This window comes from Ictalurus punctatus, chromosome 15 (assembly GCF_001660625.3).
Source record: "Ictalurus punctatus breed USDA103 chromosome 15, Coco_2.0, whole genome shotgun sequence".
In the NCBI taxonomy this organism is placed as follows: Eukaryota; Metazoa; Chordata; class Actinopteri; order Siluriformes; family Ictaluridae; genus Ictalurus; species Ictalurus punctatus.
In genome coordinates this window covers 15,935,696-15,951,958 of record NC_030430.2, presented here as the reverse complement: position 1 = coordinate 15,951,958, position 16,263 = coordinate 15,935,696, and the positions used below count along the sequence as shown (strand labels likewise).

General features: G+C 40.7%; 1 protein-coding gene across 9 annotated transcripts in view; it reads right to left on the bottom strand.

Moving 5' to 3' along the window:
- Positions 1-15,656, bottom strand: part of atp2b3b (ATPase plasma membrane Ca2+ transporting 3b) — a 49,612-nt gene extending 33,956 nt beyond the window's left edge. For all 9 annotated transcript variants that reach the window (XM_053686395.1, XM_017486351.3, XM_017486352.3 and 6 more), the window contains exons 1-2: positions 15,149-15,656; positions 2,354-3,031 (exon numbers count right to left, since the gene is read on the bottom strand). In XM_053686395.1, coding sequence (XP_053542370.1) covers positions 2,354-2,579 — 226 coding nt within the window. In that variant the 5' untranslated portion in view covers positions 2,580-3,031; positions 15,149-15,656. The remainder of the gene's footprint in view (positions 1-2,353; positions 3,032-15,148) is intronic.
- Between the last annotated feature and the right edge of the window lie 607 nt (positions 15,657-16,263).

Sequence of the window (16,263 nt, the reverse complement as noted above, 5' to 3'; positions counted from 1 at the left end):
CAGCTCCACTGTAGACTCTGTCTAGAACACACTGCAAAGCTTCTGAGCTGCAATGGTTATCAGAGGCATGACCTAGCTCGAGAGCCAGTATTATCACTTTGTTCACTGGAGCACTACTGGAATCAATTTTTGTGTGTATATATATGTGACATTTACATAATGGCAAGGAGGGGCCAAGCCAGCCAGAAAAGACATTAAGTGGTTAAGAAAGATGTACGGCCTGTCAGCAAATGACTCAGTCCATTGTGCTATGAACTGGTGTGTGGCTAGCTGCTCACACATCATACCCACACTACACGCTGAACCCTCTCACTCCCACTACAGCATGCATGATAATATCCTACACCCAGTGTGCAAGTGTGTGTGTGTGTGTGTGTGTGTGTGTCTGTGTGTGAATGAGTGAGAGTGGGAATTTGGAGCGGGATGTTATGATGACAGGAGAGAAGGCTGTATTACCTGACGGAGGTGTTAAAACCTCATGACTACACCCAAACCTTTTGATAAGCCTTTTCTATCTTTTCACACACCTTTCTTTCTCATTCTCTCTTTATCAGTCTCTCTCGCTTTCTCACTCTCTCTCATTTTCACTCACTCAATCCCTCCATCTCCCCTTGGTATGTCCTTGACAATGCGGCAAGCTGTACTAGCTTTCCTGCTCTCTCCTTCCCTCCCTCCTTCTCTTTCTCCCTTGCTCTAACACAACCCAACCCAACCCAACCCAACCTGGCCAGCTGGGATAGATTTCATCCAGTGCTGCTGTTAGGCTGGCAGTATTGGGTATAGTGTTACAGGAGCCAATAGAGGTACACACTGTCTGGACTTTAGAAATGCAATGGCCTCATTCTGCAGTGCTGAAATGTGTTGCCCAGAAGAGGGAGGCACTAATGTACCTCAGCTTTCAGAGACTCATCATCACAATGACGGTGCTACTCACAATCACTTTTCCACCTCCCTCCTACTCTCCTTTCTTTATCTCTCATCCTGCTATATGCATGTAAAGTACTATACTGTATTGTGCTGCCTTTGGCATTAAATAAGACATGTGCAGGCTGATGGGACCAGTGGAAATCACTGACATCCAATAAAACAAGGCTTCTCACTTCTGAAAGGTCTTGAGTCTTTATTGTTTTATTATATAAGAAAGTCAAAGGAAAACCTTATAGTCCATTTGACTTTTTTGAATCACCGGTCCATCTTTTTGAATCACCAGCATGTAAAATAAGTGTCTACGTGTCTCCAAGAAGATTCTAAACAAGTAGGTCCCAGTTCCATGTATTAACATGGGTGATAAGTAGCACAACTTGGATTCACCATTCAGGAGAGATACTAGTTTTTCCTTTTTGGTTAGTACCTGTTTCATACATCAAGCCACTGCAGAACTTTTCACCGAAAAGCCTAGTTTATTTAGCCATGAAAAATGAGCTTGTACCCATGGGACAAACATGAGAACAGTCCAAATGTGCCTATAGTATTATAAACAGGTGCCTCTGAAACAATTGACAAAGTATCAGATATTACACAGGCTCATAAAAGGCATAGTACTAAAGACCTACAAACAGGAAACAAAATATTTAAATTCTTAGCTATAGATACACATATCATACCCATGGACTTAAGTGGACCCCTTGACAAAATTACAGAGCCTCTAACTCTCACTGTTAGAGTGAGGCCCTTCCAAGGCGTGAGTGAATGAGCAAGTCTCCTCATCACCGGCGAACTGTTTACCCAGTAACCTCCTCTCCCTACACCCACCTCGCCACTGACAGAACTGTAGCCTAGCAACCTGACACAAACGCACACACCCAGAGTGGGAAGCCGGCTGAGTGAAACAGTGAGAAATGGTGGATGAGTGGCAAGATGGGAATGAGGGGGCTGTGAGGGGGAGGAGTGGGAGAGTGAGAGAGAGAGAGTGAAACGGCTGGATAGATGGATGGATAGGTAGACAGATGGACAGAGGATGGATGGATGGACAGAAATACTAGATGGATTTGGCTTTCAGAGCATGTTCACACCCTCAATGTACATGTACGTCACTGACTCAAAGCTAAATGAACTACACTAGTGGGGAACATTCTTTTCCAGGTGCACTACACAAGCAGAGCAGAAAGAATGACAGAGGAAAAGAGGTCAAGAGGTGACAGGAAGAACCGCAGTTTGTGTAATTGTGCTGTATCAGTGTGCAGGTGAGAGATAAAGAAAAAATCAGAGTGAGAATAATGGAAAAGATTCATAATCACTGCAAGATACAATCGTTTAGTGTTTTAGAAGACAGGACAAATTAAAAATAGACTATAAGAAGGAGTGAGAGAGAGCGTGAGGAAAAAGAACAAGAGAGGAAGAATATTGGTCTTACCATCTGTGGTGGAAGACTTGAGTCTGTGGCAGAGGCCCTCAGTGTCTCCGTAGGTTTCCTGAATCTTCTGCAAGGCTTCCGCTCCTCTCAGCTCCATCAGAGAACGTAACTCCTCCAAGGTTACCCCGAAGTTGTCTGAATGGTTGGCCTCCATTCCTCCACCCCGCTTTGGATAGAACTCCACCGCACTGTTCGCCATGTCGCCTATTGTAGCTGTTGTTGACATTGCCAACTCTTCAGCTTATGAAGCTATGTGTATCTTCCTGTCCAGATCTATAGAACTGACCTGAGACTCTGTCTCAGTAGCTTGCGATGGAGGGAGGTTAAATTGTGATGTTTTTATTCTAAATGTGTTTTGTTTTTGGTGTGGCTCAATATTTTGGCCCCTCTCCTCTCCCTCCCAAACTAGCACCCAGCTGCCTAACTCTCCATCGAAAGAGGAAACTGGGACAGTGAGGAGAAAAGGCTTTTTGAATGTAAGGAAAAACTAAAACCTGCCCGCTCCACTCTACCCCCTCGACTGGAGGGTCAACAGAACGAGGGATCACAGCACTCCCAATCCATTCGGGATGGAGACAAGGAAGGAATAGGAGTAAGTGTTGAGAAGACACAGCCGTGGTGTGTGGAGGGGTCAGATTTCAGAAGAAGTTGCAGCGTGATGATTTAGGGATGTTTTTTCTAGGGAGAAAGAAAAACACATTAGAGTATTAATATGAGAAACCTCCTCACAAGATTCATGACATAACACTGGGATGCTCAAAGACGTCTGACAGTGGTCTTTAAGAGGACGACTAGTTAACTCTTGCTTAAATGATTCAGAAGAGTTACAGGTGGCTGTCACTCTGATCTCAGTACAATCAAGCGTCTGACTCATTTTAATTTAAGCAATATAATGATGTTACCTCATATAATTAGACAGTGAACGGTTAAGGCTCTGGGTTATTGATCAGAAGGTCGGGGGTTCAAGCCCCAGCACTGTCAGGCTCTGGGTTACTGAACGGAAGGTCAGGGGTTCAAGCCACGGCGCTGCCAAGCTGCCACTGTTGGGCCCTTGAGCAAGGCCCTTAACCATCTCTGCTCCAGGGGTGCCCTATCATAGCTGACCCTGCGCTCTGACCTCAACCTCCTGGCATGCTGGGGTATGCGAAGAAAAGAATTTCACTGTGCTGTAATGTCTATGTGACCAATAAAGACTCATTATCATTATCATTATTCTCTATTCTTATCTCTGGTCCCCTGCTGTGAGTTCATCCACCGAGAAATGTGCTCCCCAGTTGGCGAGTTCAAAACAAGACTAAAATATTTGGATATATAGTCATGGACTATGTAAATTCACACAGTCAGTGATGCAAATAATTCATACAGTCTGTCTCAAGAGAGTGAGACAACTGCATTGTCCCACGGTTGCCGTGGAAACCTACAGATGCCTCTGATTCCTACAAAGAGCCTTCAGCCTCGATATACCTCGACGCACACACACACACACACAGTAATTTCCTTTCCTGCTCTCTCTCTCTTACAAAAACAAACACTTGCATGTAAGCACATGCACATGTCATCACAGCATTTGCTCTCTCACTTGGTGCTGCTGATTTTCTATTGCCCACTCATATATGACATATCTCATCAGTCTCACTTCGTTCAAAGGAGTGTAAGCGCATGTGTGAGCTCTGTCCGTGTAGGCTGACAGAGCTGGGAGTGTGCAGGAGTGATAGAGTCATCGCTGCATCATGCTGACTCACTAACCCTGTCACCCTCATCAGCCAGAAACCCCTCTCATCTCATCTCCCATCATCTCATCTCATCTCCCCTATCAGTCTTTTCTCCTGTCCTTATTCTCCTCTCCCCTCGCTTCTCCCTAACCTCCCTTCACTGTCTTTCATTCTCCTCTCCACTCCTCTGCAGTGTCGCAGCAGTGGACAGCGGGAAGGTTAAGAGTGGTGCAGTGCTGACTGTAGATCATCAGGGGTTGTGGAAATCCCATAAATATGAATGAGAAATCACACCTCAAATCATGATATGTTTGTGTGTATAAGTATGTGTGCGTGTGTGTGTGTGTTTGAGGTAATAGTCAATTGGCGAAAGCCATTCTATCCAGAGTCTATAAGAGCGGCTATATTTCCCATCAGTGGGCCACAGTTAAACAGTGCTGCAGCTGTGTTTTGTGTGCAGGAGGCAGATGGCTAAAGATTATGCTGAGTTTTCATATTGATCTGTTTTCCAAAACCTTTCCAGGAGTGTGCTAGAGTCCCATTAGGTGATATATTGTTGATAATGCGCTAATAGCACTATGCCCCAGGTCTATCCACATTAAACTTTCCTGCTGATGCAACACACAATATGCTGAATCTAAAAGGGAAAGAGAGAGAGCTAGAATATGATGGGGGGGGGGGGGGGGTTACATAAATTATCTATGTAGCTCCATACATAAAGTAACTAGCAAGCAACAATGACAAAAACAACATAAAACAAACCAGAGCTATCTGACAGACAATTAGCATATTAGGGAATATTCTGCATGTGTATCAGGCAACAGGACAGTGATGATTTAGTCTATTTGATTTCCATATCCAACAGCACAAGACAATGGAAGACTTCAACTGACACAAAAACTGGAGGAAGTGATACTGCTGGCTGGTTCTCTGAGCGCCCAAATTCAATATCATAAGCAATGGTGTTAAAAAAAGAAAAAAGAAAAGGAAGAGAAGTGCTGGGGAATGAATCAGTGTGCTGCTCACTTCACTCTAATTACAGAGCCTGAACACTCACAGAGCTCTAATGCACATACCAACCACTGAAGGAAACAATGTTTAGATGTAATAAAGCTTTCTGCATGTCACTGTTATTTCCTATTGGAATTCTACCGGCTAATCGTGTATCCTACTTGTCATTGCCAACTTACTGTTTAGTACAGAATGCATAATAGGGCTGCAATAACTAATACACAAAAAGCCCAAATCATTCGATAAAAAATAGCAATTCCTTTCATTATTAATTAGCTAGGATTAATTAGGGCTTTCTCATGAAACACGATGTGGCATTATGTCACTTCGTTTAGACGAAAACACATTTCGTGGAAATGGTGGAGCACAGAGAACACAGTAAGACTAAAGTTCTCTGAAGTATGGGAACATTTTACATTGTACAGTGATGTCCTGATGACCTCATGTGAGTGATATTTCTATTTGTAATCATTCCTTTGTGGGACTGTGAGGAACATTGAAAGTGCAACATCCCTGGATGAACCATGCATATTAACTGCTGTGTATTCTTTCTGAGTTGCCCTACCTTTTCTGGTTTTCTAGCTGAGTCCCATATATATATGTTTATCTTTCTTGCCCTATCAGAAAACATTATCTTGGCTACCTTGGCCAAAAAGTCAGCACTTTGTATTACAACATGAAATGGGCTCAAATTAATGTTTAGTCTAGGAGACTAATTGTTTTCTCATTTCAAAAGACAATTCATGTCAAATAAGCATATGCATTATGCAGTCCTGGGCAATACCATAGCATTTCTTAGCATACACAATATATATTTTTAATAATTGTTGTCTGTCAACTGAAGTTGTGATTCTGATTTCAGTTCAAATCAAAGTTGATCCCCAAAACAGTCAATTCACTGATGCCAGGCATTGAAAACTAAACATCTATATGATTTGCCTCATACACACACAGCAAGCAAAATTAATTTAGCATCTGAGTTAACGAGACAAACAGTGGATATTTATTTTGCATTTATTTTGAATTTCACTGGCTAGGGACTGAATTGCAGGTAAGACATATGGTTCCATAAAACTGTGTGGAACCAGTAAAAATGTATGGAAGAAAGTCCTTGTGTTTGGGTGTTTCATTTGGTCAGCATAAGCATTTGTTAATATGCTGTGACGTGTTATTGAATTAAGTTTAAGGTATTAAGGGCACTTAAATTTGATTGAATGGCGAAAATAAATATTGTTAAATAAATATTTGTAGTATTTACTATGTCTTTAAAAAAATCAGGTGATAGAATCAATTACCAAAATAATAATTAGTTGCAGCCCTATATTATATAATATACCATTTGCATAGTAGGCTTCATACACTACAAACCTACTGGCAGCTAATTTGTTCTTTTGTTAAGCAATGTTGTTCTTTTTAAGAGACCTTAACTTTTATTTAAATAATCAGAATCCTGCTCTGTACTCAGAAGCGCTTTTCCATAGAATAGCACAGCATGACTTGGCCAGTACAACAACAACAAAACAACATTTAATGACATTTAATTAACATTTAATGACCACTAATAATAATAATAATAATAATAATAATAATAATAATAATAATAATGATGAAAAAGTTTAAGAAAAGAGGAGAATGAAAGATTACAGCTTAAATAGAGGGAAAAAAGTACAAGTTTGCTTTGAAACCCTATATTTTGTTGCAACCAGTTGCCATCAGAAGTAAATAAATAGTTGAATGGAGCCGACTAGTGTGCAAATAAAGTGTCATGTGATCTCAATATAAATGCACCTGTTACTGGAGTACATTTAGGTAACACAGCATCAGGAAAACCAAGAACCCATCTTTGAACATCCCATGGAGCACCATTAAATCTATTATTTAAAAATGGAAAGAATATGGCACAACTGCAACACCGCCTAGAGGAGGCCATCCTCCCAATGTCCAGGTAAGCAGTGCATTAGTTAGAGAAGCAACTAAGAGGCCAAGGGTAACTCTGAAGGAACTAGAGAGATTCACAGCTCAAATGGAAGAAGCTGTTCACAGGGCAACCATAGCCCAGACACTTTACAAAGCTGGGCTTTATGGAAAGTGTCAGGAAGAAAGACATTATTTAAAAAAACAAATGAAACATTTATTCAGTCATGTGTGATAAGGTTATCTAGTCTTATGAATCTAAAATGTACATTTCTGGCCCTGGTACAAAGTGCTATGTTTTGCATAAACCTTGCTCATCACAGTCAGAACACCATCCTCACACTGAAGCATGGTGATGGTAGCATCATTGTTGTAATGCTTTTCATAAGCAGGGATTGGAAAAATTGGCAGGGTTGAGGGCAAGAGAAATGAATCCAAATACAGGGCAATCCTAGAGGAAAATCTGGGCTAGTCTGCAAGAGACTGGAGACTGGGACAGAGGTCCACCTGTCAACAGGACAATGACACTAAGCATACTGCCAAAGCTAGATGGAAGTAGTTCAAAACCAAGAATCTGAAGGTACTAGAATGGCTTAGTCAAAACCCAGACCTCAATCCAGTTGAAAATCTGTGGCAAGACATGGTCTATCGATGGTCTCCATTCAATCTTGAGTTTGAGCATTTTTTGACAAGGAGAATGGACAAAATTCAAGAAAATACATGATGCAATATGTAAAGCTGATAGAGACATATAGACTTGTTGCTGTATTTGTAGCCAAATGTGGTTCTATCAAGTATTGACCCATTTTTGTTTAGTTAAACATTGGGTTATGACATTTGCACCTTCAAATGTTAGACGTACGTTGTAAATCAAATGTTTAAAATTAAGACCATTTCAATTCCAGGTCGTAACACTACAAAATGTGGAAAGGTTTGGGGCACTATAGTAAATATGCACAGTAAATTTTAGAGATAGCAGACTTGTAGCTCTGTGACTGCAGGTTAATGGGCCCAGTTTTTAAAGTGCCAAAGTAAACCTGTTAGATTGTTAGATTCCTAATTAAGGCTTTAATTACGGCCACAATCATAATGTGAAATCACAATACACATGTGTAAACTAAATGTCTTTGTCAAGTCAAGGGACTAGCCAGACCAACTAAAAGCTTAAAATAAACCTGTGCACAAAACAAGACAAAACAAAAAAACAATTCCTTCCTACAAATGAAGTCTAAGAAGACATTAGGGATCTTATGGAATTAGATTCATGACTATAACTCATTGTCAGTCTGCATTTCTTTACCATGAAAAATCCTCTTGCTCTGAAGCAGCTTCTTGATGTTCTGTTTCCAAAAATGGAACAAAGAGAAATGATTCAGAGAGGAATGAAAAAGCCCAGACCATTCTTTTGCAGCTTTGATGTGTGTGGCCAAACATCATTGAAGTTATTTCTGCAAAAGGACAAATATAAGACAAGACACAAAAAGACAATACCAGATCCTTTGTCTAATTGTTTATAATATTTTCAATGCAAGTAATACAGCTGAGTTCCCATGAGCTATTTGTTCATTTTGGTTTATGGGGACAACATCCAGCATGGAGGCCTGCTGATCTGCTGCTGAGAAGCGTCTTAAGGAGGAGATCAGTTTCTCGCAGGCAGTAACAAATGTGTTGTCATGCAGTGGGACACATGAAGGAGGTTCAGTGGATTTTACCGAGCAGGACACAACAGACACACTCGCACAGGAACTTGCAGCAAAATGAGAGATGAGAGACAACAAGCTACGGGAAGCAAATAGCATCCAATTGTAATCACTCTCAGTGTCTTATAGTATTCGGCAGGAATGTACCGTTATGATAATGCATGATGTTTTGGGGTTTATGTTGGTTTTTTTCTCCTCTTTTTAAAACATGCATTTTAACCCCCTAATGAACTCTTGAATACTACTGAATATTTAGTGGTGGCTCAGTGGTTAAAATGTTCTGGGTTACTGATCAGAAGGTCAGAAGTTCAAGCCCCAGCACTGCCAAGCTACCACTGTTGGGCCCTTGGGCAAGGCCCTTAACACTTAACCCTCAATTGCTCAGTTGTATAAATGAGATAAATGAAAGTCACGCTGGATAACGGTGTCTACCAAATAATGTAAATGTAATGAATATTTTCATTATTTAGTTACAGTTACATTTATATAGCGCTTTTCTAGACACTCAAAGCGCTTTACATAGTATGGCGGGGGTCTCCTCGCTGTATACCTCCACCTGGAGGATGCGACGGCAGCCATAATGCTCCAGAACGGGCACCACACACCAGCTATTAGTGGAGAGGATAGATTGATATAGCCAATTCAGGGTTGTATTAAGTTGTATTTATATTGTAGTCTTAATAAGGTGATAGGTGACTACTGACATAGTCAATATGGCTGAACAATTTCACTGTTCAAATACTATATACTCTCCATATTCAAATGATTAAAATACCATGTTCCCCCTTAGGTGCTCCAAATGTCAATCAGCTAATGCAAATGTTTGCTAAATTTCTTGCCTAAATGTTGTATGATGTAAGAAAAAGGCTCTGAATATATACATGCTACACCATGTTTATTTTTCTAGTCAATAAAAAAATAAGTAAATATATGTCCAAAAATTAGTGTCAAATGTAAATAGTTAACAATTACCAAAAAGATAAATCTCAAATTCCATTTTATTTGGCACCAGACATGTTCTATAATGCTATTATAATGTACTCTAAATATAGAAAGCTATAACTATACAGTGCCCACCACTAATATTGGCACCCTTGGTAAATATGAGCAAAGAAGCCTATGAAAAATTGTCCTTATTGTTTAACCTTTTGATCTTTTGTTAAAAAAAAAAAATCACAAAAACACTCTGCTCTGATATCAAACAATTGCAAACAGAACACACGTTTATTAAAAAATCTTTGTTAAATATAGGTGTGCAACAATTATTGGCACCCTTTTAGTCAATAGTTTGTGCTACCTCCATTTGCCAAGAGAACAGCTCTGAGACTTCTCCTATGATGCCTGATGAGGTTGGAGAATGCATGGCAAGGGATGGGAGACCGTTCCTCCATACAGAATCTCTCCAGATCCTTCAAATTTCGATGTCCGCGTTGGTGAAATCTCCTCTTCAGTTCACCCCACAGGTTTTCTATGGGTTTCAGGTCAGGGGACTAGGATGGCCATGGCAGAACCTTGATTTTGTGGTCAGTAAACCATTTTTGTGTTGATTTTGATGTATGTTTTCGATCATTGTCCTGCTTGAAGATTCAACCACAGTCCATTTTAAGCTTTCTGGCAAAGACAGTCAGGCTTTCAATTAATATCTGTTGATATTTGATAGAGTCCATGATGCCATGTATCCTAACAAAATGTCCAGAGCCACCACCATATTTAATCGTGGGCATGAGGTACTTTTCCATATGGCTACCTCTCTGTGTGTACCAAAACCCCCTGTGGTGTTTATTACCAAAAAGCTCTATTTTGGTTTCATCTGACCATAGAACCCGATCCCATTTGAAGTTCCAGTAGTGTCTGGCAAACTGAAGACTCTGGAGTTTGTTTTTGGATGAGAGTAGAGGCTTTTTTCTTGAAACCCTTCCAAACAACTTGTGGTGTTGTAGGTGACTTCGGATTTTCTGACCACAAGGCACAACTAACCTCTGCAATTCTCCAGCTGTGATCCTTGGAGATTTTTTGGCCACTCGAACTGTCCTCTTCACAGTGCATTGAGAGAATATAGACAAATTTCCAATTCCAGATTGATTCATGACATTTCCAGTTGACTGGAACTTCTTAATTATTGCCCTAATGGTGGAAATTGACATTTTCAATGCTTGTGCTATTTTCTTATAGCCACTTCCCATTTTATGAAGCTCAACAACCTTTTGCCACACATCACAGCTATATTCCTTGGTCTTATCCATTGTTATGAATGACTAAGGGAATTTGGCCTATGTGTTATCTCAAATTTATAGCCCTATGAAACAGGAAGTCATGGTTGAACAATTTCCTGTTCCTAGTCACCCAGGTGAACAAAGTACCAAAAAAAGATAAATATCAATGGGAATATACTTCAAATATATTTTTCTCATTTGAATTCATAAGGGTGCCAATACTTGTTGCACACCTATATTTAACAAAGTTTTTTTTTGATAATCCTGTATTGTGTTTGCAATTGTTTGATATCCATGAGACCAGAGAATTTTTGACAATTTTTTAAAAAGATCAAAAGGTTAAACAATAAAGACAAATTTTAACAGCCTTCTTTGCTCATATTTACCAAGGGTACCAATATTAGTGGAGGGCACTGTACATATATACACTATATGGCCAAATATTTGTGGACAACTGACTCACTTCACATCAACATGTGTTTTTTGAACATCCCATTCCAGATATAGTTCCCCTTTATTGTTATAATAACCTCCACTCTTCTAGAAAGGTGTTACACTAGATTTTGGAGCATGGCTGTGGGGATTTTTCCATTCAGTCACAAGAGCATTAGTGAGGTCAGGCACTGGGTGAGGAGGCCTTGTGCGCAATCAGCAACCCAGTTCATCCCAAAGGCGTTCAGTGGGGTTGAGGTCAGGGCTCGGTGCAGGCCACTTGACTTTTTCCACTCCAACCATGTCCATTCACAGAGCTCGCTGTGTGCATAGGGGCATTGTCATGCTGGAACATGCTACATCACACAAAGACATCCTATATAATTGTGGGCTTCCACCTTTGTGGCAAAAGTCTGGGGAAGGCCCACATATGGATGTGATGGTCAGGTGTCCAAAAATCTTTGGCCATATGTACAGTATATGTATGTGGGTATAAAAGCAGAAACAAACAAACCAACCAACAAACAAACAAACAAAAACCCAAGAAATTTACTCACAAAATTTAATATTGATTTCTTTGCTTAGGCTTTCAGCATAATTTTCACTTTCTGTGGTGTATGCAATAGTCAAACCATCTGTAGTATTCTGCCTAATATTAGTTCTATCTGTGACAAGCTCAGTAATATTAAATTTCATTCAAAAATATCTTCTTTTAAGTAATTTTAATTGGACATTTAAAGGAATTTTATCAGCCTAATAGATAGAATAGTATATATAACAACAGACTATAAATGCACAAAGATGACCAGATTATCACTTGTTTGTATCCTACAGTGGAGCAATCATACAGTTATCTATTATGGGAAAGGGTTTTTATTTATTTATTTTAAATACACCTAAATATTCCAGTGAATATTCCTTTCTTCCCTATCACTGTGCATTAATCCAAGTGCTGCCAAATAGACATTACCTTACACCAAGCATGAGTGCACTCCACCTTGGCTCTCCTTCAATATCCCCATTTCTCCCTTTGGACTCTATTAACCCATCCCGTCTCCTTATCCCTCTCTTTCTTTCTTCAATTATACTCTACTTATGCTCTACACTCCACTTTCCGTGCTCTTCCTTCCAGCCACTCTCACTGCAGTGGTATTTATCCCTTTAAACAAGGCACTGCTGTTCAAGCAGTGAACCCGTGGACTGCATTGGTGTATGAGTCTACTGGGAGTAACATAAGCTACTCATCTAATAAAAGTCAAAGGAAAAGCTTGGGTTAGGATCACACATCACCAAGGCATGTGGATTATGCCTAGGTGCTTCTGCTCCACTGACTGTCAGGAGTAAGCCCAGAAATGGAATCTCCAAATTAAGTGCTATTTGGATCTGATTTAATGTATAATTGATTGCATAAGACACACCCAACAGTGCCGCAACAATCAGTTGAAGTAGCTCAATAAAAACATGAGTTAAGAACAGTGTATCTATTACTCAAATGGTGTGAGGCTATCAGGTATGAACGTATGTGGCTTTGGGTATTTTACAAGGGTTGGTAGACCATAATGCAGTTATATCCAAAAATATTACCCAAAGCTTTCACACATTACATGCATACATGTAAAAGTTTGTAATTAATTATTTGCTAAAACATTAATAGTAATATTCCAGTAACATTATTAATATGCAAGTACTGCAAGTATCACTATTCAAATCCAATGGGTATTACAATGTTCGCAGCATTGCACTTATCTAACTCACAATAAACAGCCACTAAAAATTATGAACCCTCTCTCAGCAACAATTTATGAATCATACATGATTTTGCACCAGTCATACCCATTCAGCATATGTATGATTCATTAGCCAGATTCCTAACTGGCAAGCCCTTGTCACAATAATGTAATGTAATGTTTTGTAAATCAAGTTAATGACACCAAACGCAAACTATTATTCCTAAGCATACAAGTAGTTCTGGTGTGAACCCCTTGGTTTCTTTAATCAATCTCTGCATCAAAAGCACTCAAACTAGGGCAACCTAGACAGTGAACTGGGGCAGCCACACTTTTTACACAGAGACAAATATGGAGCTTAAATCCAAATAAGATCATGACTCATGACTAATAAATAAAGGGAGGTTCTAAAATATGCAACACAGACTTTAAAGGTTGTGATCTGGATGCAAATTTGCTCATGCGTATGGTTTATTCATGTTCTCACAAATGCACTAAAAAAGGTTCCTTATGGGTTCTTTTGGAGGTTTAACAGTTCTAACTATCCAAAGGGGTTTTACCTTTTTGAAAGAGAAGCATTCTGGGTTTCACAGCTGTACACAAACGCTTCGATGGTTTTCCCATAGGGACAAACTAAAGAAACCTTTACGGTGTTAGATGTTGGGGGTTTTTTCCTGATGCATTAATTGAATGCATTGATGCCAACATAGATGCATGAATCTACACACATGGGACAAACCGCCTTACCTGAATAAGAGTTGCAGATGTTTAATTTAACCAAACGGATTGGTGAATCTGAAATTCAATCAAGCTATATGGATTCCTTTTTTTTTAAGTAATAATAAAATAATTCAAACCTCTGATGCCCCTATATCTAATCTAGGCTCCGAAATCCATGTAAAGCGATGCAAACCAATAGCAACAAGACTCACACCTGACGATCATACATAAATGACCAATCAGAGCCAAGTAACGGACTCGTATGGACTCAATACGCAGTCGTCAAAACGGCTCACCCACCACCCCGCCCCGCCTGCCGCGCTTCGTCCCCACACCCAATACACACACGCGCACACATACAAACACAAGCGCACACACATCTTGCAGTGAAGGAGAGGGAAGACAAAAGTCCTCGCGCTTTCCGGCAAATGAAAGCGCAGCGAAGCGCGCACTTTGGGACGCTGAAGTTAATGCGGCGGCCTGTTGTCTCCGCACCGGCACGCGCCTGTTTTACATCCTCACTGCGTCGCAGTGCTTTTCGAAAATAAAATGACCTCTACTGGTCACCTTCAGAGCGCGAGCGCTTCATCACTCTTTACATTAAAAGCGCCACGGCACAGACTAAACCACTGCTTCTCTTCTTCCGCGACAGGCAAAAAAAGCCTGTGGATTGCATTAATCATGTTGGGCCGCATGATGTGAAAGAATGGCGCGACGGACCGGTGCGGTGTTTGTGTGTGTGTGTGTACATGTGTGCACGCGCGCCAATAGCGTCCAGCACAGGCGCAGTGCCCCCTCCGCAAGGTTACCGGTGTGTGAGTACCGGTTCCGCTCGCATCTCCTCCCCCCTGCTTTGCCTCCATCTCATTCCCCTAATCCGCATAAAAGCCATACAAAAGCAAAGACGTGCACACGCAGGTGATAGGACATCGCTGTGCCTCGAGAGCCAGGCTATAAAGAAGCGCTACCTTGTAAACATGGCATTACACAACCATGCAGAGGAGAAATGCAATTAAAGTCCAGTAATAAGAATAATTACTAGTAATAGTCAACCCGGTAACAATATGATATCTGCTCAGAAACGGCCACAGTTTGTCTTTTCCGAATAATAATCATTAATGATGCACCACATTTGACACAGAGCAGTATTTTTGCGCGCTGGGCTTCAATGCAGCAGTTTTACGAGCTTGGCAAGCTATGGCTGATTCCAAAGAAAGATGACGATTTTTTTAAGGACAGATATGTAAAAGGAAAACGTTGAGGTAAAGACATACGAATACGAGTTATAATCATAAAATAGTCAGGAATATATAGCGAAAATTCGACACCTTCATGCTTGGTGTAAATGCCAAGCGCTTCGACTCACCAGGCCATGCTCCAAGGACATCGACGCGGTTTGGTGGGCAAAAGGAGATTCCCGAATTCTTCCCCACAGAAATCAAGAAAATATACGAATCGTTGGCGATTGAAAGCACCTACTGCTTGCTGCCGTGTGCTCCTTTAAGCCAAATGTTTTCTGTCGGGTTTTTTACTGTTGATGGCAATTTGGATCCTAAAATAGTGCAGTCGTTGCCTGGTCAGGCTGAGGTTCCGCAGAGGAAAATACGAATGATGATGAAGACATCGCGTTAGGATGGTTGCGCCGAACACCATGTACCCAAAAGACAGAGATTGTTTGTTTACTGATGATAGAAACATACGCCGTTTTTCTTCTTGAAAGTGTAAATCAAAAGAGGAGATATTTGGGATTTAGATGCGATGGGATGAGAGCCCCCCCTCGCTGAGCTGCGCGCTGAGGAGCTCAGACGCAGCATCCACGCGGGTTGCTGCTGCTGTGCGCGCGGATGGAGAGGGCGGGAAAAAAGAGGGGGGCGCTGTACTTCTCTTACTTTCTCTCTCTCTCTCTTTCTCTCTCTCTCTCTCTCTCTCTCTCTCTCCCTAGCCCCGCCCACGCACCATCTTTTAAACACCGCCTCGGTGCCATCCTTCAAACCACGCCCACTTCGCGCGCTATGACTGCGAGATTACGTCAGAGAGTAGATCACGCCTCTTCTCCCTCTTTTCACAGACATGGGAATAGATCGGTTGCGCTTTATTTATTATCATCAAAATCAGGCGCAGTGAAAGAGTATATCGTTGTGGTATGCAATTATTGTATGATTTCCAAAGGCTAGAAAAAGGCTTTTCCAGAATTGGAAATGCAGAATTTACCCAGGTTGACTTCTTTATGGGTTTTTTTTTCAGTGTTTCTACTACAAAAAGCTGGACAAAATGACAGCTGAAAGTTGAAAATGTGCGGAAAAGCATTTAGAATTGGGTATGCTAATATTTTCAAAGCAGCATATGCATGATGTGTACAGTTACGTCATATTAAATGCTATGGCATTTGTCTGTTAGTGAATAATTTGGATTTTTTTTTATCAAGCAGAATGCGTGCTAGGAAATCATGACAGTTGAGATATAATCAGTCCTTTCAGGATT